The sequence below is a fragment of the Cyprinodon tularosa genome, unplaced genomic scaffold, assembly GCF_016077235.1.
Source record: "Cyprinodon tularosa strain WSP-4 unplaced genomic scaffold, ASM1607723v1 ctg802, whole genome shotgun sequence".
Lineage (NCBI taxonomy): Eukaryota > Metazoa > Chordata > Actinopteri > Cyprinodontiformes > Cyprinodontidae > Cyprinodon > Cyprinodon tularosa.
Window position 1 is genome coordinate 75,444 of NW_024039566.1, and position 25,176 is coordinate 100,619.

The 25,176-nt window shown below is 39.5% G+C and overlaps 1 protein-coding gene across 8 annotated transcripts in view; it reads right to left on the reverse strand.

Annotated features, from left to right (window-relative positions):
* nek1 (NIMA-related kinase 1) overlaps nt 1-25,176 on the reverse strand; it is a 25,506-nt gene continuing 330 nt past the window's right edge. The window contains exons 1-36 of one of the 8 annotated variants that reach the window (XM_038271656.1): nt 23,428-23,488; nt 22,897-23,045; nt 22,686-22,782; nt 22,504-22,601; nt 21,654-21,737; nt 21,494-21,561; nt 21,282-21,368; nt 20,802-20,856; nt 20,430-20,630; nt 20,259-20,331; nt 19,867-19,979; nt 19,685-19,750; nt 19,310-19,369; nt 19,181-19,228; nt 17,172-17,252; nt 16,885-17,066; nt 15,564-15,686; nt 15,358-15,460; nt 14,833-14,919; nt 14,341-14,424; nt 14,173-14,250; nt 10,223-10,318; nt 9,964-10,143; nt 9,836-9,889; nt 9,521-9,749; nt 9,284-9,406; nt 9,068-9,205; nt 8,020-8,154; nt 7,823-7,928; nt 7,586-7,662; nt 7,283-7,497; nt 6,759-6,916; nt 4,386-4,753; nt 4,116-4,249; nt 3,904-4,036; nt 1-727 (exon numbers count right to left, since the gene is read on the reverse strand). In XM_038271656.1, coding sequence (XP_038127584.1) covers nt 714-727; nt 3,904-4,036; nt 4,116-4,249; nt 4,386-4,753; nt 6,759-6,916; nt 7,283-7,497; nt 7,586-7,662; nt 7,823-7,928; nt 8,020-8,154; nt 9,068-9,205; nt 9,284-9,406; nt 9,521-9,749; nt 9,836-9,889; nt 9,964-10,143; nt 10,223-10,318; nt 14,173-14,250; nt 14,341-14,424; nt 14,833-14,919; nt 15,358-15,460; nt 15,564-15,686; nt 16,885-17,066; nt 17,172-17,252; nt 19,181-19,228; nt 19,310-19,369; nt 19,685-19,750; nt 19,867-19,979; nt 20,259-20,331; nt 20,430-20,630; nt 20,802-20,856; nt 21,282-21,368; nt 21,494-21,561; nt 21,654-21,737; nt 22,504-22,601; nt 22,686-22,782; nt 22,897-23,013 — 4,065 coding nt within the window. In that variant the 5' untranslated portion in view covers nt 23,014-23,045; nt 23,428-23,488 and the 3' untranslated portion in view covers nt 1-713. Of the gene's footprint in view, nt 728-3,903; nt 4,037-4,115; nt 4,250-4,385; nt 4,754-6,758; nt 6,917-7,282; nt 7,501-7,585; nt 7,663-7,822; nt 7,929-8,019; nt 8,155-9,067; nt 9,206-9,283; nt 9,407-9,520; nt 9,750-9,835; nt 9,890-9,963; nt 10,144-10,222; nt 10,319-14,172; nt 14,251-14,340; nt 14,425-14,832; nt 14,920-15,357; nt 15,476-15,563; nt 15,687-16,884; nt 17,067-17,171; nt 17,253-19,180; nt 19,229-19,309; nt 19,370-19,684; nt 19,751-19,866; nt 19,980-20,258; nt 20,332-20,429; nt 20,631-20,801; nt 20,857-21,281; nt 21,369-21,493; nt 21,562-21,653; nt 21,738-22,503; nt 22,602-22,685; nt 22,783-22,896; nt 23,046-23,427; nt 23,489-25,176 lie in introns of those variants that run through there. The other 7 variants (XM_038271655.1, XM_038271654.1, XM_038271652.1 and 4 more) reach the window with 7 other exon arrangements.

Consider the following 25,176-nt stretch of genomic DNA (forward strand, 5'->3'; position numbering starts at 1 on the left):
TGGGTTATTAAAAAGTTTATTAAATAATAAAAAAACAAAAACAAAAAACAAATATACATCATCATTTTACATCATTAAGACAGTCATTTAGGCTAACCAGACCTACAAACATCATCAGTGCTGCTACAGTACCTCAGTGACAAATCTTTGCTTGGATTTAACTTAAACGATAAAAAATTATCCAGAAAATTAAGCTAGACTGTATTTATTTTGGACGTGGTAGAAATTCCTGTAAGAAAGGGAGGTATAATTGGTTTCTGAGTAGGTTATAGTCCTTTATGTTGAAGCTAACCTGGTTTTGTAATATGAAGTATTGGTTGAGTGTGGCACAGCAAGAGAGCACCTGAGAGAGTCAGATCTTAAGCCCCCCCCCCTCCCCAATACTAAATGCCACCATGGAGTTTATCAAAACCAACAGAACGTGAAAAAGCTCAAACATACATGTGTAATTAAACTGAGGAAGGATTGAGCAAGAAACATTTACACACACCTGAAATGAACTTTGGTCAACAGAGGAAGTTGTACCTTTAACAATGTACTTTTAAACAAACACTGGTTAGAAAAGAGTGCTGAAAGTGAAATAGTCTCAAGTGGTCCATGCAAACCAGTGGCCAACATGTGAGGGCAGCCATACTTCATGCATACATCCTTCTGCTTGTCGTGTGCTGTGGGAAGACCTCAGACAGCTGCCAGCTGCTCCACTGCTCAGTACCTTATTCATCATTGTCTAAATGAGATGGGAGAGGAGAAAGGGATTAGGTTCTGTGTGGCCCGTGGACCACATTTCAGGAACAGCACAAATCTGGATGGTTGGTTTGATGCGGATATATTTCACAAATGTAAATATGCAAAACTTTGGAGGATTAACATTGAGGCAAGGTTTTATAAAGAAAAACAGACAAAGAAAAGTGTTTTTCTGACTTCTTTTCTGAAAAGGTCAAACACATGTCACCATCATTATGTTTTAGATCAGTATAGATGGACAAATCCTGCACAAAAATAAGGCAATGTCCTGTTAAAACGCTGTCCAGCAGGTACAAAGCCAATATTTTGTTGAAAGTGTAACGTTCATCATGATCAGACCCCTTTATAGATACGGTGGCAAAAAGTCTGGACGCTTCTGGAATAGATTATCAGATTCAGTGTTCAGTATTAAAGGATTCTCAAAGAAAACAAAAATGTTAACAGCTCCTATGATTATTGCTTTAGTAAGAAAAAGATATGACTACGTGCTTAAACTGACCTTAGGATAAAGCGGGAGGTGATTTAAAAAAAAAAATCAGATGACTGTAGAGAAAATTCATCATAATGAAATAACCCAAAATAAATCCAGTTTTAGCCTTCAATGGCATCTTGTAATCTGACACCTCAGAAAAATGGTAAAATAGATTTTAGATTTTGCGTCCCTGCATCAGGCTGCATGCTAGTCCTGTTGGTATTGCTGGTTAAGTGTGAAAAAAACCAAACCAAATATCAATTATTTCATTATTCCCCTGTACATGTGACATCGTTTTAATCCCCTCAGCAGATTTTTCCTTTTCAAGATCCACATTTTTCCTTTCAGAACTCAAAAAGCATAAATAAATTGTCAGATTTAATCATTTCTAATTAAAAAAAGAAAGCTGCTCCAAACAACTTTTCAGATAATCACTGCTGTACCTGTGGAGCTAATAAACAGAGATGGCAAAAGTACTCACTTTCCGTACTTGAGTAAAAGTACAGATACTTGGGTTAAAAAATAGTCTGGTAAAAGTGGAAGTACTGGTTAAACTTCTTTACTCAAGTAAAAGTAACAAAGTACAGGCTTGTAAATTTACTTAAAGTATAAAAGTAAAAGTAGAAACCACTTTTTTCATGCCGCTGCCTACATTTTAAATGGATGTCTGCCAATAGGACTAGATCTCCGTTGTGTTCATTTTCAATCATCTCATCGTCCATGCTACTATGCTAACGCCACCGCCACCAAGCTGCAATGATTTGCCGCCAATGAATACCGCCGAATCTGTCCATTCATCTTGTAGTGGTGCGTCAAATGCAACGTAGATTCCCATCCAATTAGATTGAATTTGGTATTGATGACGTGAAAAATAATAACGGTAACTCCATTGAAATGATTCAAAACTAAAGTAACGAGCCAATCTTTTTAAATCTAAGGAGTAGAAAGTACAGATATTTGTGTAAAAATGTAAGGAGTAGAAGTAAAAAGTCGCCATAAAAATAAGTAGTAAAGTAAAAATATCAGAAAAATCTACTTGAGTACAGTAACGAAGTATTTGTACTTCCTTACTTCCCATCTCTGGAAATAAAATATACAGCACAGAGATCCTGAGATGAGTCTTCAGGGCAGATATCCAGCATGTGCAGATTTTCTTCAAAACAGTAAAAATCAAAGAGATGTCAAAGAGGGAAAACATTCCTGCAGACTGTTTGAATCTTAACGGGAACCTTTCAAGCCTCTGTCTCCATCAACATCTCTTCCTGGTGTGGCCACGGTGTGAAAACGGATCAGGCACAGAGAATGACAAATTAGGCAAAGCGGAGGAACCAGAGGGTGAGCATCACATCCTCTCTGCTGCAGCAATACATGAAGAGAAGATTGTGATTTTACAATCGCGACACATATCTAGAAATAATTGAGGCGATTGAGATAAAGTATAAGAAACCCATGAATAGTCATGAGGACAGAGATGTGCTGAGGACTGATAAGGTAAAAAACAAAAAGAAAAGGAATACACTGGTTGTTATTATCACAGACGTTAATTTATATTATATCTAGAATTTCCCAGATAAAAATTGTATTTACATCTAACTTTAATGTAGAATATTACGGGTAATAGAAATACAAACTCAATTATAATGGATCCATATCAGATCTAAAAGACTTACTGATTTAGTTAAAAGGCTTTTTAGTGCTCTAAGGCCCCGTTTAAGAAACACCTGGAGTTTAAAGGATCTAGAGGTCAAGTGTAAAACCATTTTTCATGTAAAAAGGAGTGTATATATATATTCATTCTATCTCTATTCTCTCATTCTGTAGAATTTGTTAGATCAATCTCTAATGTTATGCCCCCTCTGCTTTTTTCCATAGTAGCTTCTTCTGGCATGCTCCTGTTCGGATGTGACTCCATCCTGGAGAGAAATATCAGCTGTGCTGCTGCCATCAATGCCTTGTTTATAAATGTTGGAGCTTGGCTTTTTTTATTTTTAGTGTAGTCCTGTTTCTCTGACAGACTAACTGGATGTGTTCTCTTCATCCTCTGACATGGGAGCTGGCTCGGAGCTCGTCTGCCTGGCTGTGTGTTTACTGGACGGGGCCGCCTGTGGAGCCGTTTGACAGTGCGTTTTGTGTCTCTGTTTTCTGTATCTCTGCTTCTGTCTCCTTGAAACCCAGTCGGCCTCGGCAGATGGCCGCTCACACCTAGTCTGGTTCTGCTGGAGGTTTCTTCCTGTTAAAAGGGAGCTTTTCCTCTCCACTGTCACTACATGCGTGCTTGGTGTGAGGGATTGCCTTTGAGTTGATGCAATCAGCTGGTTTTCCTTATAAAGAAAACTTTGAACCAATCTGACTGAACGATCTGGTTGAATAATCTCTGTAAAGTGCCTTGAGATGACATGTGTTGTGAATTGAATCTGAGTAAATAAACTGAAGTGAATTAATAACCAAGAAAACTAAGATGATCAAAAAATGTGAAGAACAAACACTGATGCGGCAAACCCGAACTTAAGGTTTTATCTTCAGGAGAAACCTGAAGAAAACACACTAATCAGATTTCTCCCAAATGTCTCATGGTTATCCTTTACAGTCAAAGTTAATTTTTCTACAGTTTTTGTCCTTCAAAGTTATCCAGGCTTTTCAAGACTTGGTAAAAAAAAAAAAAAAAAAAGACAAAAAAACACACCGACCTTCCTGGTAGGCACCATCTGCCATCACTAGATGAAGGATGTTTGGGTACAGGTGCTGATGCTCGGTTCCCAGTATGTTTGAAACCAAACTGGAACCCAGTTCAATGTTCTCGTCTTCATCCTCGTGTATAGCCTTAGATAGAAAATAAAGGGATGTTTAAAGCGAGGAAGCATGGGCAGGTTTCTAGGGACGACCGAAGAGTAATCTGTACCTTAATCTTATTGTAAGCTTCAATGAACTTCTCAAAACCCATCTGCTGCTCCAAGTTAAAGCGAAGCTCCTCCAGACGACTGAAGATGGTGTCATGATGGTCAGCCTCCACCCCTTGATCTTCTCCACTTCCATCTGTTTTGGAACAGAAGGGCTCATTTCTTTAGCAATGTTAGGATTAGCATTTATTTACATCAGGAAATGAAGATAAAAAGGCTAAAGAGGTGGATTTATCCAGCAGTGGTTTGTTTCATGCGACCTCCCCTCCTACCTGATTGCCAGTCTTCATTCAGCTTGCTGTTATTTTGCCGTTCTCCTCCCACGCCATTAGAAAGCAATTCCCTGGCCCCGTCGTCGCCAGGACTTCCGTTGGAGCATTCCTCGTCTTCATCCTCGTCCTCCTCTTCATCCTCCTCCTCCTCTTCATCATCATCCTCATCATCATCTACAGCCATCTGGTTGTTGTCCTGATCGAGCTCAGCTGCCATTCTGTCGAACAACTCCTGGTCTCCATCTTGTGAAGGGTTCCCGTTAAAATCCCCGTCGCCGATGACATCTGGAGGGCTCCTGTCACTTTCTTCCTGCAGGAGTCTCTCCATTGAGGCCCTGATGTCCTGCAGATCTTCATCCTCATACCCACTAAGAAATAAGGAAAAGCCTAAGTCGTGGTATGCTCACATCATGAATTAAATTATTCACCATCTTCAACCTCTGAAAAAAGATTAACTTTAAAATATGAACAGTTTGCTTCCAGAGAAAGATGCACCACAGAACAGAGCCATTAATCCAAGTTAGGGCTGGGCGATAATTCAATAACGATATATATCGATCAATAGACGTGTGGCGCAATAGAAAAAGAGGGTTGATAAAAGTTCGATAAAGAAACGCAGTTTTACTTCCCTCTCAAACCACAACACAGAGCACATGAAAATGTCGCAGCAAGGAGAGGCGAAGGAAATTGTTCCAAAGAAGGGTTTTTGTAGTTCGCCAGTCTGGCAGTATTTCGGTCATGGCAAGTCGGACAAAAAACAAACCACAGTCATCTGTAAAATGTGTAGGGAACCAGTGAAAACAAAGTCTGATAACACAACCAACGTGTTTTATCATTTCAGCCGCTCACATCCGCAGGAGTACAAGCTGTGTAGGCCCCGGTGCGGCTCTCCTCCGAGGAATCTTCGGGAAAATATATATATATATATATATATATATATTTTCAGTTCTGGGCAGTTACCCACGTGCTTCTAACAATTGAGAGAAACATGCTGAGGGGCCAGAAACTTCAAAGTAATAACTCGGGTTAAAGCAGGAAACTAAGCTGAACCATAACGGGGTGCCAGCAGCATCTCTAGAAGAATAGGGGTGAGAAAAAATACCCCATAGAAATGCTAGGCTAAAGGGTGAGTTGATTTTTGTTTGGGTTTTTGTTCTTGTTGAGTGGAGTTTGTTTACATGGTAGCCTAGTCCTACAATCTTTTAATTACCACAAGCTGGTGGTGTACTATTCCCACCCAAATAGAGTATTCTATTTATTTATTTGTTATATTTATTTTGGTCACTTTTCTGGTCACTTTAGTTTATTCTTTGTCAGTATTTAATAACATAACTCAGGTCTCTTAAGTTATTTTTCTTTAAAACAATTCTGCGTATGGCTAAAAAAGTTGGTTAAATAAAGATTTAATTGGAAGTCTGTGTTTGTGTTCTTTATCAAAATTAAATCATTTAGCAATATCATAAAATGTCCAGGCAGAGCTGCACATTAAATATGGTTTCAAATCTTTTCACTAATTATCGATATCGATCAATATGCATTTTTTTTGTAATCAATAACCTTTTTTCTATATCGTCCAGGCCTAATCCAAGTAGCCTCAGAACAGTTCTCCCACTTGAGGTCTCTTGGACGCCTTCCAAATTGATGCTCTCCTTTTCCAGCCTATAAGAGCTGAGATGTTTAAGGCTTTGGATATTGTTTCATAGCCCTTACTTTAAAGGTATAGCGGAGGACGTTCTCTTTCTGAGTGGATCATCAAATCCACTTAGGTCCTCCTAATTGTCAATCATTCTGGTGATATGTTAACATAAGGCCCTCCTATGTGTTTGTGCTTTTCACATCAATCTTTTGGAAGGGAAGCTTGAACGAGAGATGCAAACAGCAACTTTTAAACAAGAGCGTGCACGAGGAAAAATGGGCTCATGCACGCTCTCGCACGCATTTAATAGGTGTTCTCTCTCAGGAGTGGGTTGTGCATGTGCAATTTTTTTAAGGGGAGAGGGCAAGCATTTGCAAAAACATTTGCGAAAATCCTCCCCTATAACTTTAAATTTAGCATCGGCTTTGTTTTTGACTGGGGCCCGTGGGTGGGTGGGTAGGTAGTTAGGTCTATCTCGACGAGCAAAACTGGTTGTAAAATGAACTCTTAATAGAATTACATTAGCAGGTCTTGTATTTCACGAAGTATTCCAGGAGTGGGGACCACTTTGCACTCTACATTTCTGATTCCCATTTGTAAAAATAAACAACAAACACCCAACAAAAGTATTCCTGTCGATTCCCACTTAAGCATTAGACTGACCTGGTCTATTTATATAAAAAACAAATCTTTAGCATCCCATAGAATAAATGAATAAATTCATATGTGTTACTTACTCCTCAGCATCTGATGGGTCGTCATCTTTAACAGCTTCTTCCAGATCCTCTGTTTCCAGGTCTTTGTCTGGGGAAGCATTGGCCTTGCTAGTTACAGCGGAGTCCAGCTGAGGGCTGAAGAGTCGGCTGAGGTCGGGTAAGGAGCAGGTTCGCAGCATCTAATGGTAAAAATTCATGGTAGAGCTAGAGGTAAAGGAACAGAATACCTTTTTTCTTTTTTAATTCATAAAATCCCAAAAGATACAGACAGCGGTTCTGTAAAAAGTTTACATGTCAACTTCTTTGGTGGGAATGTTCTAGTTTTGAAGCTGGTCGTGCCGCTGAGTCACTAACAGAAGTTATGAAAAGACAGGTCGATAGTTTAAGCCCACTGGGTGTTTAGACAAATGATTAATGGCTCCGACTCCTCCTCAGCCTCCCCCCCTATTTGAAGCAGAGGACTCTTATAGATGATTTATCGCGTGGAGCGGAAGCGTGGTTGTCCTTAAACACACAATGTCTTTAAGAGCTGCATATTTAATCACCTTTGGGTTGTTGGCGTCAAACATGCCTGCAGAGAGACCGATGAGGAGGGCGTTCTGGTTCTTGGAGCGCAAAGGTGAGACCGAGCGTGAGCGTGAGGCCAGGGAGGAGGATGATTCATCCATGGAGGACTGGGCAGACAGTGCAGCGAGGGCAGCGGTCCGTCTGTGGGCTGGTGAGCACTTCAGGAACAGGGGCTCCTCATGCTGAGCTAAACCTGCTGAGAACCAAGACATGGTGGATTTAATCAGGATTATGATGCCATTAAAAACAGAGAGGTCTGAATCAGTATGCATTGACCTTACATGAGGATTCAGTTGGTTTTTCTAAAGTTTTCTCAACATCCTGAGTGCCTGTTGGTCTTACGTCGCCCCCTTCTGGCCTGTAAAAAAAATACCAGTAAAAATAAATAAATAAAAACCATTAACAAATTAAACATGCGTTTTTGCTGCAGCCTTTAAAAAAAATCTACATACATGTGTTCTCTATGCTTTTAAAACCCAAAAAAAAAGCAACTTTAAAATATATACATCTGTGCTCACATTTGCTTTTGGGCTTCCTGTTCCCAAGCTTGTTGAACAGCAGCTGGTGGATTTGATGTTTGTTTCGGACTTTCCTCCAAAATCACTGACTCCAGGTCAGCTGTATCTAATGAGAATTTATCCAAAACAGGATTTGAATGTGCTGAAAACAGAAAACTTCTGAATGATAATTAAAATGAAGTGAAGTGATGTCTGACCCTGACTGTAAGTATGGCTGGGCAACAGCGATGCTTTTGCAACTGGTGCGTTCTGGTCTGAATCCTGGTTTCCATCTGTAGGTCTCTGATCAGCAGCAGAGTTGAACTCTTCTCTGGGCATTTTCCCACTGTCAGCTGCAACAGAAACCAGACATTTATATTGGGAGATGAAAGCATCATTGTCTTTTCATCTGGGACCCACAGAAAGGAGTAAATACAAAATGATGACAAGCATGTATAAAAATCTGACAGATTGGAAAGTAGTAGGTGAGCTGAACTTTCTATTTTTATTGAGGCTCATCTTTTTACACACATAATGGTTTATTTCAGTGCGAAAATAGTTACTGCAGGAGAAAGCAGAAGGCACCGATAGCATCGGTAAAGAAAACATATGTGAAGATAGAAGAAGCCCAAAATGTGTGAGGCATCTGTTCAACATACCAGCAAACAAAATGTGTTTCAGCAAAGCTATTTTTTTTCTTAATATGTTGATTCAGATGCTTTGAAATATAAGATCTGCATTTATTTTGCAGCTGTATGATTGACCACTCTTACAACATGAAAAAAGGCCCTTAAAATTTTATAAACTGATAAAAAAATTGGACAAACTTTTAAATAAATAAAAAATATTTCAAACCATAATCTTTAATAGAAAGTGGTATAAGAGGCATCGTATAGTTGAGTTTCATAAAATGCTAGCTAATCCTGCAGGAATTGACTTATTTAAGAGTTCAACTAAACAGGGAGAGACAGCTCTGCATCAGAGCTGGTTTAGTGAAATCATTTTATTGTATTTCAAACATTTTATGATTTATGTAATAAAATTTAAAATCATCCTAAAAGTGTAAAATAAAGTGTCGTGTGTTTTATAGATGCTAAAGAGGTCAGAATCGTGTTACGGAAGGTCAAAGCTTTACTGGGATCAAATGGAAGCTGCACAAGCTTTCTTCTAGATATGATCTATAAAATACGTATTGACAACTAATCAGCAAGTCGAACGCAATAAACAAAGACTAGAAAAAAAGAAAAACCTAAAAAAACAGCTTACACATTGCAGCAATCTCTGGCTGAAGAGCTGCACCCTGAAGCCCCTTCAGCCCATCACACACTGGACTCTCTTCCCACATTTTCCCAGGACTGTCGTCCTGCAGCTCACCCATCCTTATGACTTCCCCCAGGGTTTGCTCTGAGAGAAAAAAACAGGATAAAAATAAAATGAAGGGTTTTCTAGCTCCTATGTTCTCCCTATAGAGTGGATGCTAACCAATGGTTGGGATGCATGTCTCTTCAAGTGTTTGCTTGGCAACAGAGAGGACAAGAGGAGCCCCTGCCTCCCACTTCTTCCTGTCTCCAGAGGATGGCCGTTGCTCAGGAGATCCTATAGTGGCTAATAAAACAATAAGAAAGAAAGACTTAAACTGTTGAAGTATTGAAAGTGTAGAGCTAAATGGCAAACTGACCCAGTTACAGTTTCACTTTCAGTAACTGAGTTTAAACTCACTGCCTGATGTAGAGCACGTCTCCCCAAGGGTTTGCTGAGGAACGGGGAGCAGAGGGAGCTCCGCCACTTCCCACTTTTTCCGATCTCCATCTGAAGGTGGTAGTTTCTCTGCCTCAGACTGCTCCAGACTTGGTTCTGAAGGCGCTTGAGGGGTTTCCTCCAGCTCATCCACTGGGCTGCGGGCTTTCAGGTTCTGGTTTAGTCTGCGCAGAATCTGCTTCTTTTCACTCTGATGTGCAGAAAAATCAGCAGAATTGGCCCTCTCCAAACCCAGATTACATAAAGTAGTATTCATTTTGAATCTGACCAACAAACCTGGATCACTGTTGCCGTCTCAGTCTCATTCAGGTTTTCTTTTAGCGGAGTAATCTGTAAATTGGTAAGAAATAAAGTAAACTTTTGCATAAAGGCATCACTACAGCTGTTTGTGAATGTAAACTGACCGCCCCGACGTTCTCCAGGGCAGCGGTCATGGAAATAGGAGGGCTGGAGGGTTTGGATGTGGGCGGGGCTGCAACTTTGACAGCCTGGTCAGGCTGGGGTGGAGCGGCTGGTGAAGGAGGACATTCAGAGGATGCTGGTCCAGCTGCAATGCCACATCTGGCACCTCGACTCGCAGCAAGCTTCAACAAAAAACATTTATTTTTCAGACCAGGTTGTAGTCAATCAGCACAAAAAAAAAAAAAAAAGTGTGATGCCTACATGATCCTCCCAGGCTCTTTTCTCTCTCTCGTTTGCTTCCCTCCTTTTCTTCTCAAGCTGCTCTTTCAGTACAGCAACACGGGCGTTTGCCTGAGCCTTATATGGTTACACAGATACAGACGCATACATTAATATCATTAACTTAACAAGTTACAGTTATTGTTAAGATTCAAAATTATGATGAAACATAGAATTTCTAATTATTTAATAAATAAGAATATGATTCACTGTGCACAAACCCACATGCACATTATCTGGAATAAGCTGTGGAGAGTACAGAAGGCAAACAAAGACCGTATACAAAGTTTATGATCAATATGTTCCTTGCCCTACACACCTGAATGAAATGACTAAGAACAAGTTACACAGCGCTCTGCTAATGATCCAGGTTTGTTAACATGGAAGCACATCTAAAGGCTGCAGAGCCAAAGGTCAGTCAGGGTGTTTTTAGAGACAGCAAATTTGGTTCTTACCAAGATAAAAAAAAAAAAAAAACATTTAGAATAGCTGCTTGCTCTAAATTATAGTTTTTATTTTAACTGTTCAACATGCTTATTTCTAGAATTAACAATCTCAAAATCAAGAAATCTCGTCAAGAAAATTGCTGCATGGAAGGATCATTTCACTTTGGGCTTCTTCCTGGGATTTGTTTAATCAATAGACAGTCCTTTCTATGCAGGGTATTCCAGACTGTATGTGCAGTTCTATTTCATCCCTACTGACCACCACAGGGAGGTGCTAACAGCACTGAATGTTCCCTTAGTACAGGCCTAGTTTGACAGACAGTCACACCTGTGACACCCTGGATGACAAATCAGAAGCTATTCATGTGTTCGGATCCAGTGGCTGTGTCCTCTAGTGATGGGTCAGGTAAAACCGATGCGTTGGTGCATGAGTCGAGCCCATAGATTAATTTCAAAGTGACTCTTAGTTTATTTACTGTTTTTTTTTTTTTTACAGTACTTATTGTTTTAAAAATATGATTTAAAATCCTTGTCCACGGGCATCCTCATTCAGGTTCCCCTAAATTTTCACCCTATTATATATGTTTATCATTACATTAGTCATTGACTGCATCTAAAAATATCAAAGATATTTTCAATTTAAACATAGATATGAAATAATACAATATAACCTACAATAACTTAAATTATATAATTGTACTATGTAATCAAATCAATTCAGTTTAGTCTTTCAAATAAGCTGCCTGTAGTGTCTTTAAAGGTCCAGCAGGTGTCAGTATTCTGTGAGACTGTATAAACACAGTATCAATACAGTTTGGCAATGTATCAAAACGCTTTAAGACGCCTCATTAACCCATCACTAGTGTCCTCTAAAGGCCAGATTTGTCAGTAGATATCATAGCCAGGCTAAAAGCTGAAGCTGCAGGAATTTCGCCCTCCTAGACCTGCAACAGGTTGATCTTCGTACGGCGAGCTCACAGCTTGTCATTACCGTGACTTTATTGCAGCTTGCTGTCATTGCTGTCATTTTTTGTTACGACTGGTGCAGCAGCGTTTTCACTTCTACCCAGTCTGGCAGACTTCGTGTCGAGGTTTGGATACGGCAAAAGTTCTTAGCTTTTTTAGTTTCACCATACTCAAGCTGGGCGGGCGGTTTCCCTACAGCACCTCCCTGCAGATGCAAGGAAAACTGACTTCTGTAACCGTGCTGTGCCCTTTCAAAGGTGGCTGAACAGCTTTCCTCTGGATGACATCCTGCACAGGCATCGCACAGTCAGTCATGTGGACGCACCTTCATGCCCAGGCCCTATGGCGGAACACCACTTACTACTCCAAGGATGTCTCTGTGGTGTACTGCAGAGATGTGGTCACCACAGATGCCAGTCACACGGGCTGGAGCACTGTGTGGCAACATGGAAAGTTTCGTGGCCGGTATGCATTTACCTGGGGTGCACAATCAGTTTGCAGACTCTCTGTCCTGCTATGCCCCTGCTCTGGGAGAGTGGTCTATTCACTGCAATCTGGTGCAGATGATTTGGGAGAGCTTTGGTCAAGTAGAGGTGGATCAGTTTGCCACATAGAAATCAACCCATTGCCCTTTGTGATATTTCCTGACAGGGGCGTCAGGTTCTCCTGAACGCTTTCCCACCCCTCTCACTGATTTGGCCTACTCTACAGAGGGTTCTCAAAGGAATCCAGCCAGGAGAGATCTGATGCCTCAGTTTTGGGGGATGGATGTAGCACCCTAACCCACAACATCTCCAGCTGTGACAACGGCCACTGGGAGGCTGAATGACTGTTCAGACTCTGTCAGGGGCACCGTATTGAATGCTGAGGCACCCTCCACTTGGGAGCAATACAACAATAGATGGCATCCATTTTCTCAGTGGTGCTCGGCCCACAATGAGGAACCTTTTTCCTGCCCAGTATTTTCTGTTTTGGAGTTTCTACAGTCACTTCTTGATAAGAGTCACTCTCCTTTGACCTTTAAGGTGTATGTGGCAGCATCTCATATCGTCATGCATCTGTCAATGACCGTCCGGTAGGAGGTCAAAGTCTGGTCTCTTTTTCTGCTCAGTGCTCGTAGGTTGTGCCTGCTGATTGCTCCTTGAGTACCTGAATAGGATCTGCCTTTGGTTATCAACACATTGTGCTGTTCCCCTTTTGAGGCCTTGGTGCAAGCGGACCTCAAGTGGCTATCATATAAGACTGCCTTTTTGTTAGCCACCGTTTCAGCTAAGAGAGTTTTTGAGCTACATACCCTGTCTGTCTGTCCCTCATGTCTCCAATGGGATCCAAATAGGTCTGGTGTTACCTTATGGCCCAACACTGCTTTTGTGGTGTGGCCCCATGTGGCTGTTGAGTTTGGCCTGGTTTCAACCAGTCTGGAATGACCGAGGAGGGGTTTGAGTGTGCCCTATATGGCCGCTGAAGGCATATAGTCGCTGCGACTACAACTGTAGGGAACTCAGGGCAGCTTTTTTTTGTGTGCTATGGAGGTTCCAAGCGAGGCCGTCCCCTTTCAAAACAACGTCTATCCCACTGGATTGTGGATCACAGCTACCATGCCTACATTTCAGAGCACCGCCTGCTGTCGGTCGGTGTGAGGGCCCACACTACAAGGAGCATCTCTGCTTCCTGGGCTGCTATTAGTGGGGTTTTACTGGAGGCCATATGTGCTGCAGCATCATTGGTTTCAAGCACATTCACCAGGTTCTATAACGCAGGGCCAGGTTCTTTATGAGGTTCGCCTGGGCATCCTCAGTGAGGTACAGTATGTTCCGAGGAATCCTCATGACATGGTTGGTATTAGTCATTCAGTGCTTTCACCACAGCCCTCTGGTGGTCAGTAGTGATGAAAGAATGTAACTAAGGTTCTATGAATCCCTAATGATAGCCAGAAATTCTCTGTCGCTCAGAATTCTTGCTTCTGTGAGAAGATTCTGTGGGAACTGAGCCCTAGATGTCACCAGCAAATATAGCTTCTAGGTGGTCAACCAGGGCGCCACAGGTATGACCATGTTGGTATAATTACTCAAACAGCGTGCGGGAAAGTAACATTCAGTGCTTTCAGCACCGGCCTCCAGTGGTCCTCCGGGATTCCTAGAACTGCAGTTACATACATAACTTTTGTTTTTAAACCTCTTTGGAAAAAGAAAACTGTTAAAAGGAGAGAAAAAAAAGAAAGGAAATTCAGCTTTGGACTTAAATCTGTTGTTTGGAACTCATTGTAAATTTTTGTTGAACATAAACCACTCTGTCCAAAATAAATAAAATGAAATAAGGGCTTAAATGCCTATAATAATTAACACCCTGAGCTTATCCAAACCTTTAACCAGGACCCCACAATGTTAAAGAGAATTAAACAAACTCTCATCTGATTGTTATAAAGTCATCTAGGGATACTCCTAAGTTTTTATTAGACAACTTATGCCTTTACACTGAAATAAATAATAAGCATTGGCTTTGAACTTGTTGCAGACTCACTTTTAAAACCTCTATTTTTTTTCTCCTTTGCTCTGCCTCCTCATTTGACTCCTGGCTATCAGAGCCGTCACTGTCGTACTGAAACACAGACGACACACAGTGGGGTAATCAGAACAGAAGAAGTCTCATTACAGCCACATTTGAGACTCCTAGTGTGTAGGTGTGTACCTTCTCTCCTCTCAGCCGGGCTTTGATCTGCTGACGCTCATTGAAGTTCTGCAAGCGGATCTGCCTGAGTCTTGCCAGGTACTCCTGAGAACAAATCAATCTTTCATGAAGAGTGACAAAAACTCATGCATAAATAATCACAAACATAAATCCTCGCATAAACATGCTTAGCAGCATTGTGAGCACATTGTTAGAACGGCAAATAAGACAAACAGACATAACCAAAAGAAAAGCTGCAAACATCATTCCAAGTTGAATGACCTCATGTATTACAAACAAGACATTATTTAAAAAAAATAACAACAGGCATTTTTAGGGAGACATCCACTGATCAAACATGATGGTGAAGATCGAACTTGACGCATGGAGGGAGCATGATTTTGAAATGGTGGGTGGACTCATGTCTGAATAGCAAGGGGTTTTGTGCAGGGAAGGTAGACGTGCTGTTAGTAAGGGAGGCATCAGGCTGGGCATTCAGGTCCTGACTCCTACCTCCTCCTCTTTGTTGACTTTAGGTCGCCTGCATCGAGCCGCACCGGCCCGGCTCCCATAGATTGCAGTCAGATTTTGTCGAGTACCCTGTTTAGTATTTAAGTTAGCCATAATTTAGCAGGATGCAGGCCCCAGCCTCAGACTACAACAACATCCAGAGGCTGGATCTATGAATCCAACACTCCAATCAGAAATATTCAGTTTAAAATAAAAAATAAAAAAAGAGCCTTTGTAGGGAGAAAACAGGCTTCATAAATCTGAACTTTAAAATTTGCTACAGTAAAGGAAAGCTGGAAAAGCTTCAGTACATAGACAGTATTGCTCTAAAACAAACACCCTCCATCTGATGGGATTGCTGGTTTTCAGTTAAAGGCTTTTTCAGAAACATCCAGCAGAAAGAAAGCTGAATACTTAACATCCAATGACTAATTTAACTCTATGCAATGATCCATTTTATTCCATACAAGTCTCTTAGATTTCTACCTCAACGTTTTTAAATCTCATTGGTCATATTTTGTTACCTACCAGCTGTCCTTCAGCTCTCACTTTGTTGAGCATTGCCTCTCTCTTCCTCTGTAGAAATTCTTCGACCTGAAAGGCTCGTTCAGCTGGTATCTGACCACGCTGCCTGAAAACAGAACACCTTAGCAGATAGAAGAGATCATTGTTTTAACCCAGAGATCATCTGGTGGTACTGGTTATTTTTATCAGAATGTGACGGGTGGACTAACCGGCTAATCTGAGCATGTTTCGAAACATGGTGCAACCTCTGAAGTTCTCTTTTGATTGCATTAGAGTTCAGTTGATGGGCAGATCCGTTAGGCAGTACTGGGCCGGCAGCTGCTGGTACACCTCTGCGGAACACGGGGGAATCTCTTTTTACACCATTTGTCATGTTACCACCATAATCGGCAATCAAATCTTCCGAGGTTCTATAATTAACCACAACGTCTTGCGAGGTAAAAGGACACAGACGAATGGTTTTAACAGAATTTACTAAGAAAAAAAACTGCTTAATGTTCAACCCCCTTTCATTTATTAATCTTAAATAAAATCAAACCAACCACCTTCAAAAGGTCACCAAATCGGTAATTGGTTTTACTTGTGTGTAAAGTAATGCACCATTTTCTCCTCGGGTCATGCACACTGTCACAATAATGTTTTTTTAAAGACCCAAAACAGAAGGAGCTTATTATTAGAGCTTATTGCTTCAAATTAAACAGGACAGATTGTCAGGGCTGTGTTGCAAGAAGACAAACTATTCTTTCATCAATTTAGACAGACTGCCTTCTCTACCCAGTAGAAGGTAGGTTAGCTTAGGTTATCGGCAAGAATGAGAATAATGGACAGCTGTGTCAGGATAAAAAAGAAATAGTGATCCTTTAGTTACCCTGTTGTGTCATTTCTTCATATATACCAAGATATCACATAATAAAAAAAAACACTGCTTAAACATTCTCACCGGTAGTTCACTCTGGTAACTTTCCTATTAAATTATGGCAACCCATTAGCTTATTTTATTTCAGTTTTAGACTTTGTCATTGCTCCAGTCCCAGCTTTTTTTTTGGCATTTACCATAACAAGACAAGGTACAATATGGGAGTAGGTGTTCAATGAAAAAACAAGGAAGTAATGGAGCCACATATCTCCCAGTGGAGATGTGAAAAAGTCCAAGAATGAGAGTGCAAAAATGTAAAAAAAAAGAAATAAATATTAGTTGCTACTTCCTTGACAGTACTAGTCCATGAACTAGTACTGCCAGCAGATGGCGATAGTGTGCAACATTGTGCAGCAGGTGCAACAAACGAACATTGTCAAATTCTTTTCAGGCTAAAAAGTGACTAAAACAACACCATCAGCAAGTATACAAGCCCCACAAACTCTGCAACTGTACTGTGGCAAAATACAGATGCAGCTCCAACTTTTGCCACAAAAAGTTGGTATAAATATTCACTCAACGGGACAGAATAAATATGGCCACCAAATGTGAACAGGGATTAGTTAGAGAAAGTATCACTCAGGTGTTTCACATCCAAAATATGGACCACTTACCTAAGGGGACTGCCAGGTCCTGCTGAGGATCCCTCCCTGCTGCCGTCTTTGGGCTGGGATTTAGCCATTTGGTCCAGAGCAGCATAGTAGTGCTCATATGTGCTCTTGCTGTGGCTAAGGGCCGGAGAGCGTCCCAAAACAGAAGCTTGGACCCCCACAGGCCTTTTACCTCCCACAAAACACTGAATACAAAAGAGTATGAGCCAAACTTGTATTACTGAAGGATATACGCCAATTTAACTTAAACAATAATGAATAAAATATTACCATATTTTCGTGTGCATTACCTTCCTTTCCGGACTGCTGCCGCCACTTGAACTCAAGACATGCTTCCAGCCTTGTTCCCTGGCTTGGTTTATTCGACTGATCTGTAAGGCATCAAAGATCTTGACTTTATTATGATCAAATCACAATTTAATAGTGAATTTCAGTCTGTTAAAGTGCGTTTCAAAAGTCGTAACATTTTGCTATATTACTGTATTTTTTGTATACTTCAATAGATGTTATATGTATTAGAATTAAAAAAAGTGCAGGATTGAGAGGTGGTGGTTAAAATAGGGTTGTCACGATACTAAACTTTTCAATTCGATAACGATATTAAGGAAAATATTCAATACTCTATACCATTTTCGATACCACAAGGATAAAAACTCCAAATTTTAACAGAAATATTTTGATTAAAACTTAAATACAATAAATAAATACAATAAACATTAAGAAGAATATTATGAGGTTGTTTGCTGTGCACAGTATTAAGCAAGCTTGATAAAAAAAAACTTATAAAATTAAAATTAAGTTTTCCGTACTTGGCTATGCTTTGCACACATAGCAATGACACTAGCCAAACGGGTTAAGAAACAAAAATAATTCTCAGCAGCTGCACCTGTTGCAAAAAAAGTCTGAATCTAAAAAGTGCACAGAATTATTCAATCACACAGTGTTCAGAAAGTGCATTTTCCTCTATTCTGCACTTTAGATGAATGTTTAGGTGCCACTGGTGGTAGCACTGTATCGATACTTTTAAAAATGAGTATTGTATCCGGATACAACGTTTCAGTATCGATACTTTTGACAACCCTAGGTTAAAATAAAATAGCTTCCTGGGATTTTGACAAACATCTAAATATTTTTGTCTACTGACCCATTTTCCCTTATTTGTAGAACCATCATAAACTACAAAAAAGGCTGCAAATCGAATGGCATACCTGTCCTGAAACAAACTGTAAACTTTTATCAGATTTAAGGTTCACACAGCTTAAAATCTATTTGGTGTTCTTTATAAACTTCATAAGCCTTTTACGTTATTCCATCATGTTCTACTCACTCATATGAGTTTTGTGTCATTTGGAGCAGTTCTAAAGATGTTCCGTTAGGTTATATCCAAGTAATGTCTTCCTTTGGGCAACGACTTCAAGGCACAAACTAAACTGTTCATAATTTATTCTTTATGGTACGCCAGCATTCATAACATGTAGGCGAATCACTGTCTTCCAGACATCTGCGGTTATATTTTATATCTTTTTAAATCAAAGCGGAGTGTGTATGACATAATCCACGAGCGCCGGCTACCATTGATTCATCCTGTCCGCCGAACTGCTGCTAGTTTTACTCACATGCCTGGAGGCTGTCTACTGCTACACTGGAAAAAATGGAAATCTAGATAAGCCATTTTTTCTTAAAATAATTGCATTTGTTCTTGAATTAAGGAGATATAGGAGACATAATGCCAATGGAATAAGACGATTTAAATTTAAAATAAAAAAAAACACAATTGGATTGTCTTATTTCTAGTGCATATTGTTGAATTATCTTATTTTAAGAGTAAAAATACTAATTCCATTGGCAAACTATCTCATTTACCTATTCAAATCAAGGGTAAACACACTTAATGTAAAATTTTTTTACTAATTTCACAGATTTTTTACAGAATGATCTCGCTCTCGAACTGGAATTGAACGATTCAGATTAGCTAGCCGAATGAATAGAAGGGGTAGGGCATAGCCGCCTGTGGCCCGGGCTGCCTGTCACAACTCCAGTCATACACGCTCAGCTTTGATTTTTAAAAATATAACTGAGGATGTCTGGGGGACAGTGATGTAAAAAAAAAAAACAGTTTTCCCCTTTAAGCGCAGTCCTTGAATTATACAGACAAATTAAGCAACATTAACTTTTTTCTTCCTCCTCACCATTGTGAGCCAGTTTCGGTAAATCTATGAAATAAAATCTCAATGAAGTAGAATCAAGTCATTAGTTTTAACATCCAAAAATGGAAAAACAAAACAAAAATACTGCTCACCTTTTCCTTCTCGTATTTCTTCATTTGCTCCGCTTTCAATGGGAACATCTGTGAAGGACAGAGATGAGAAAAAGAAAAACTGGAAACATTAATTTTACATTATTAATACAGACTTAATGCAAAGCTTACCTGCTCTCCCTGCCTCCTTTCCTTTTCCAGCGGGTCCATCTTTTTCTTTCTGATGCCATCCTGAGGAAGAGACAGAAGCACCTGAAAGTTTAAGACGTGTTGAACAGATCCCCAAAGAGGTCAGGTGACGCAGGACTGCCTCGTCACAGAGCAGGCAGACGAAGAGGGAACAGCTGGTTAGGAAAGGGCAAAAGAAATCAGGAAGAATGCTCCGAATGGACCGGTTGTAGGGATACCGAGTGAGGGCAGGGATCAGGTGCAATGGCAGGGAAAACTGAAAATGCTGGCAGGAAGTAACCCACATGTGTGGGTGGATGAAGGAAGGAAAAGGGAAATTTAGAAAGAAGACAAGTTAAATGGGGCACTAAGCTGTACCTCGGGCTTTTTTCTGTCTTCCTCCACTTGACTGATCCTTCTTTGAGGAGCTGCTGGGAGAAGGGCCTGAGCGACATAACATGTGGCTTCAGAGTTTGCTGACAGAGCGTGACTTAAATACATGGGAAAAACCCACTGACATTTTGATGGCTTCTACGCAACCAGCGGGGACAGAGACTCACCGGTTTGTTTTTGATTTCAGCCTTCCTCTCTGAAGGCTTCTTGGCTCCACCGCTAACCTTCTTTCCTGTTAAAGGCACTCCATATTTACACGCTGGCTTTGTAATCCTCTGGGCTGAAGTTAGAAGATCCAAAGAGAAAAAGGATTAGTTCGTCCAATTTAATTTGATTTAAATGCATATGGAAACTTGCTTAAGGCTAACAACAAGGTAACTAAACTTCAAATATCAAAGCCTGCAGGTACATCCATCAATAGCGCTTCAGGAGTAATACTCTACAAAACCTAAGATGATCAAAGCTCTTCTGTTTGATCAAATCACTCAATTCTGGCTAAAATAAACAGTTAAAACTTACAGGTAACTGGGAGAAACAGCACTGTGAGGACTTTCCTTACCTGACGGCACCTGTGCTACACCCATTTTAGGCTGCTTGTGAAGAAAAGTGTGGCGGAATTCCTGAGCGATGATCTGAAAGGGGAAAAGAGGCTCCATTTTTTCCCCTCTGAGGATAACATCAGGATGTCGGAAAGTAACGGCAACTTCCGAGAGCAAAGGTTGCACCATACCTGTGGTGTGAGAAACCTTTCTATCCTACACGAAAGGAAAGGTTTGTCCAGAATGCTGCTGATCGAAGGCCTCTCTCTGGGATTGCGTTTGAAAAGCTGTGCTAAGAGGGAGCGCAGCTCTTGGGAGTAGTGAACCGATACAGGAGGGTAAGAGCCTCGAATTATCTTCAGGACCAAGTTCTTCATGTTACCAGCTTCAAACTACGGGAAGAGCAATTATGATTACCATAGCAACAACCAGGTATTAGGGATAAGTGTAGCATTAGCATTATAACTAGGCTCCCCAGGGTAAAACATAACCACAGCAATTCTGGACATGATGCATTAGATGGATCTTAATATGTTAACAGCTAGCTCACATATAATACTTACTGCATGCTTAAGAGTGCACATTTCATAGAGTACACACCCTAGGGCCCAAATATCACTGCGGAGGGAAGGAAAGGAGGGAAATATGAGACCACAACAAGAATACAGAATGACAGGGAGAGGTTTTAGACTGACACTGCATTCATTTTGTAGGGTAACCATTTCACACAGGAGTCACCATGCTTTTGACAGTATAACAAATTTAACCTCTAATCAAACTTAAAGAGCTAAAAAAAAACTCTGAGCTTTAAACAAAGTGGATCGGATGACATGGAACCTAAAATTGATCAGGAAATCAATATCAGCTTCCACCGTGAATGTAAACAAGCCAATGAGAGGCTAACGACCCGTTATCCTCCTAGCTTGATCAAACTACGGGATAATGTTGGAGGACTCGGATGGGAAGATCAGGATTGTTCATCAGATCTTTTCATGACAAGTAGGACAAACTACTAACTCTTAATTTTAGCAAAGATCAAGTACCTTTTATTGTTGTACGGTTTGTTTTCACAGATCTCTGGTGATAAGTAATATGGTGTCCCTATACATGTCCTCGCCAGGTCAACAGTGCTGCAATAGACAAAACGAAAATTTAAAAGAAAAAAAAGAGGCAAACAAGGTCGATGTATCTTTTCTTACAATTCAAACATTTCTTTCTCTACAGAAAGTTGCTGGAAAGAAACTGCTGAACATACCTGTTCAGAACCCTCGCAATCCCAAAGTCTCCAAGTTGAACTGTCCCTTCTTTGGTCAAAAATATATTCTGGAAAAGAGTTTTAATAAAAAAAAATGAAATAAGCAATTCTACATACTGGATTTATTAAGAAGAGACCGAGCTAGGCAAAAGGAAAATACCTGAGATTTAATGTCCCTGTGGAGAATTTTCCGATCATGTACGTGCTTCAGTGCCAGGCAGATCTGCACAAACCAATCTAGGATCTGAGAGAGACAAAAGACGAATAAAAGATGACCAAACAAAAAAGATCAATAAAAACAATCTGCATATATGGGTGACAGGAAGTGGTCCATTTTTTTTATATCAAAACCAAATTAGATATACTATTACATCGAGGAAAAATGACATTCAAAACTGACATTTACTGCTAAGCCTATAGTGAGGCTAATTGTAATAAGTCGTTTGAAATGCTTACATACGCTCTTTAAAAAAATCTAAACTGAGTACTGAGAATTTTGCCTTTGTTTTGAAATATAATGAAATTCATATTTATGTATTTGGTTCTAATCAAAGTTATTAAAGATCTGGACCAGAGGAGCTTCTTAAGGGGCCTGTATGGTTAAGGAATGATAGATTTAATGATGCAGTGTAAATTGGAGCTTCTTCACCTCATCACACATATAGGACAAAAAAAAGTTAGCGGTCTATGAACTGCTTTTTTTTTTCCTTTTTTAAATTAGATTAAGAATCATTTGTGTAAATATTACTCTTATAACATGAATAATTTTATGGCATTTGTAAATTTAAGGCATGCTGAGAGAAACACTGTAGGTTTGGGCTCTTGTGGAGAAATTATTTCCTGGTATTTATTGTTCTAGAAAAAGGAATGATAATCTGACAAAAACCTGGTATCTGTAGGTCATGACTTTTTTTTTAATAGTGTATCAAGGTAAAAACAAAAAAGGAAACTAATAAAAGTTCCAACCTCTCAACAAGGTGCTTCTTAATTTTTAAGTGAAGGCGTCTTACTTGTTCCTCTGAAAACAGTGCTCCTTTCTGAGAGTTGATCTTTCTAAAAAGGTCCCCTCCCTCACAGTAGTCCATGACTATGTACAGACACCCTCCTTCTAAAAAGTTATAAAACAAATGACAATATTGTGATCAGAATGAATCAAGGATTATTCAGATAAACTGCTGGGTGTGAAAAATACCTTCAAAAGACTCCTTATACTGCACGATATTAGGATGACTCATGTTGGCAAGAACAGCAACCTCTCTCCGAGATTCCTGCCTCTCTTTACTGGACATCTGCTCAAAGAAATTAAAAGATTTAAAAAAATTATTATTATAAATATGAAAAAGAGGCAATATTGGCTCAGATCTGCACAAAATAAAACATGCATAATAATTTTAAGACCATACCCCAGATATTCCAATCTCCTTGATGACAAACTGTCGTCCATCCTCTCTAGATTTCACCAGGATGGCCTTTCCAAATGAACCTTCCCCGATTTGTTCCACCTTTTCGTACTTTTCCATGCTACTGCAGAAACAGGTCCCGCATAGTGAATCTAAAAAAAACAGATACATTTGAGCATTGGAAGACTGTTTGTTTGTTATGAAAGCTTCGATAGCGGCTCCCATACAAACAACCATTAATTCACACACTGGAAACACGAATCTTCCTGTTATGATGCCTCGATGTTGAGTCAACATGTCAGACATTCATGTCAGTCAGACAACATTTGAGGGTTGAGATGCTAAGAAAGACATCAAACCGCTAGATGGCTAACTAATGTTCTCATGGTTGTGCAGCTAGACGAGGATGTGACAACAAAATCCAGTTCGACAGAATAATTGTCATTTAAAAGCTCGAAACTATGAGCAATAAAACCAAAAGACTCGCTTAGCAACAGTTTGTAGATGCTAGCAGAAGGCTAATTTTTGGATTACCATTTATTTCTCCGCTTCGGTGCTTCTTGCAGAAAATTCTGCTACCTGGCAGGGTCCTATCGCTCACTCTAACGTCAGTTGATTTTTCTGCGTTTTTATTGGTTAACTCTTCTTTTGTCGACGAATGATTGGTTAATGTAACTGCCATTCACGTGTTATGCCCCAGCCCCTCTCCAAGCTGTTCTGTTGCTGTGGACATTTCCCCTAGCAACCGACATAGATTCTTCTTCTCTTCCTATAAGGTTTTATGGCGCTTGGCAAACTAGTTAAAAATGCATTACCGCCACCATCTGATAAGGAGTTAATAAGGAAACAGGAAACAAGACTCACCCCCAGAAAATTACATAAATAAAAATGTTTTAAATCTTTTTCCGAACTGTTTAACTTAACACGACATAATGATTATTTAATCAAATTCATCCTCCTAATTTCTAATTTATATTTAAGTTATCGTCACTCTGCCAGTTTCTTATGGTCCTTCTCTTTTTCCCATCATACTTTCAACTATTTCTCAGTTTAAATTTCTAACTTCAAGATACTTTTCTGCAGCTTTCACTATTATTCTGATTCTTTTCGGTTTTCTTTATTGTCTGAGCACTACAATTGATCCCTTCTGCCATGAAAAGTACAAAGGTTCCTTTTTTACAATCAATAAAGCTTCTGCCGTCTTATACAAACTGTTCTGCAGCAACCTCTTACACCCTAAGGGGGTATAAATAAATTTCTGCCTAATAAAAACACACAAAAGTAAATCACTTATAGCCTCACAGCTATTAGATTTAAGAAGAAACTTTTGGTACGTCTGTAAAGGTAAGATGTCATAGAATGGTTTTCTGGTGTCAGCACCATTGTAGCTTTGACCCTGCCTGAAATATTAGGGAAAAAATACAAAATATTTTGCATTTTTTGAACCTCGCCAAAATTTTCTTTGAAATAAACATTGCAAAACACTACCAAAATATTATTTATAGCACAAAAAAGTAGTACAGACTTTTAAATCTAAATGTTGTGTAAAAATATACCAAATTTGGACTCAATCAGATGAATCATATTTATTTTAGAATGGTATTAGTGAGAAATTTCTTAGGCGGAGAGGCCATTTTGGCACATTTATCCATAAATGTCACCAAACTGTGCCAAATATGTTTTTTACATCAATACTGGGGGTTTGGTAAAATTACGAGGTCACGTAGCAGCTGGACCCGCCGGTGGGTCCGTAGGGTTCAAGGGGTTAACCTCGGATGTGATAATAATAACAAACAGCATCAACAGCTTAAGTAGTTGTTTTTGACAATTTTTACATTTTTAAGCACTTTAGCATTAATGTCTATTAATATATATATATATATATATATATATATATATATAGCTAGATAGATAAATAGATTTGATATACTGTATATATATATGTATATTATGCAAAAAAGACTTTTACATATATATATATATATATATATATATATATATATATATATATATATATATACATATATATGCCATATGTACATATATACGGTATCTCCCTCTCTCTATATATGTATGTATATATAGATACATATATTTATAGACAGATATTTCTATCTATATATATATGTGTGTGTTGACGTACTGTATATACTGTATATAAAGTATTGCGCCTTCGTTTTGACTATTTGAGCCGATGTAACGAGTAGATTTCTCCAGATCAAAATGAGATCTGATGAGATCTGACGAAAAAACAACAACAAAAAAACATGAATGTTGGAACTG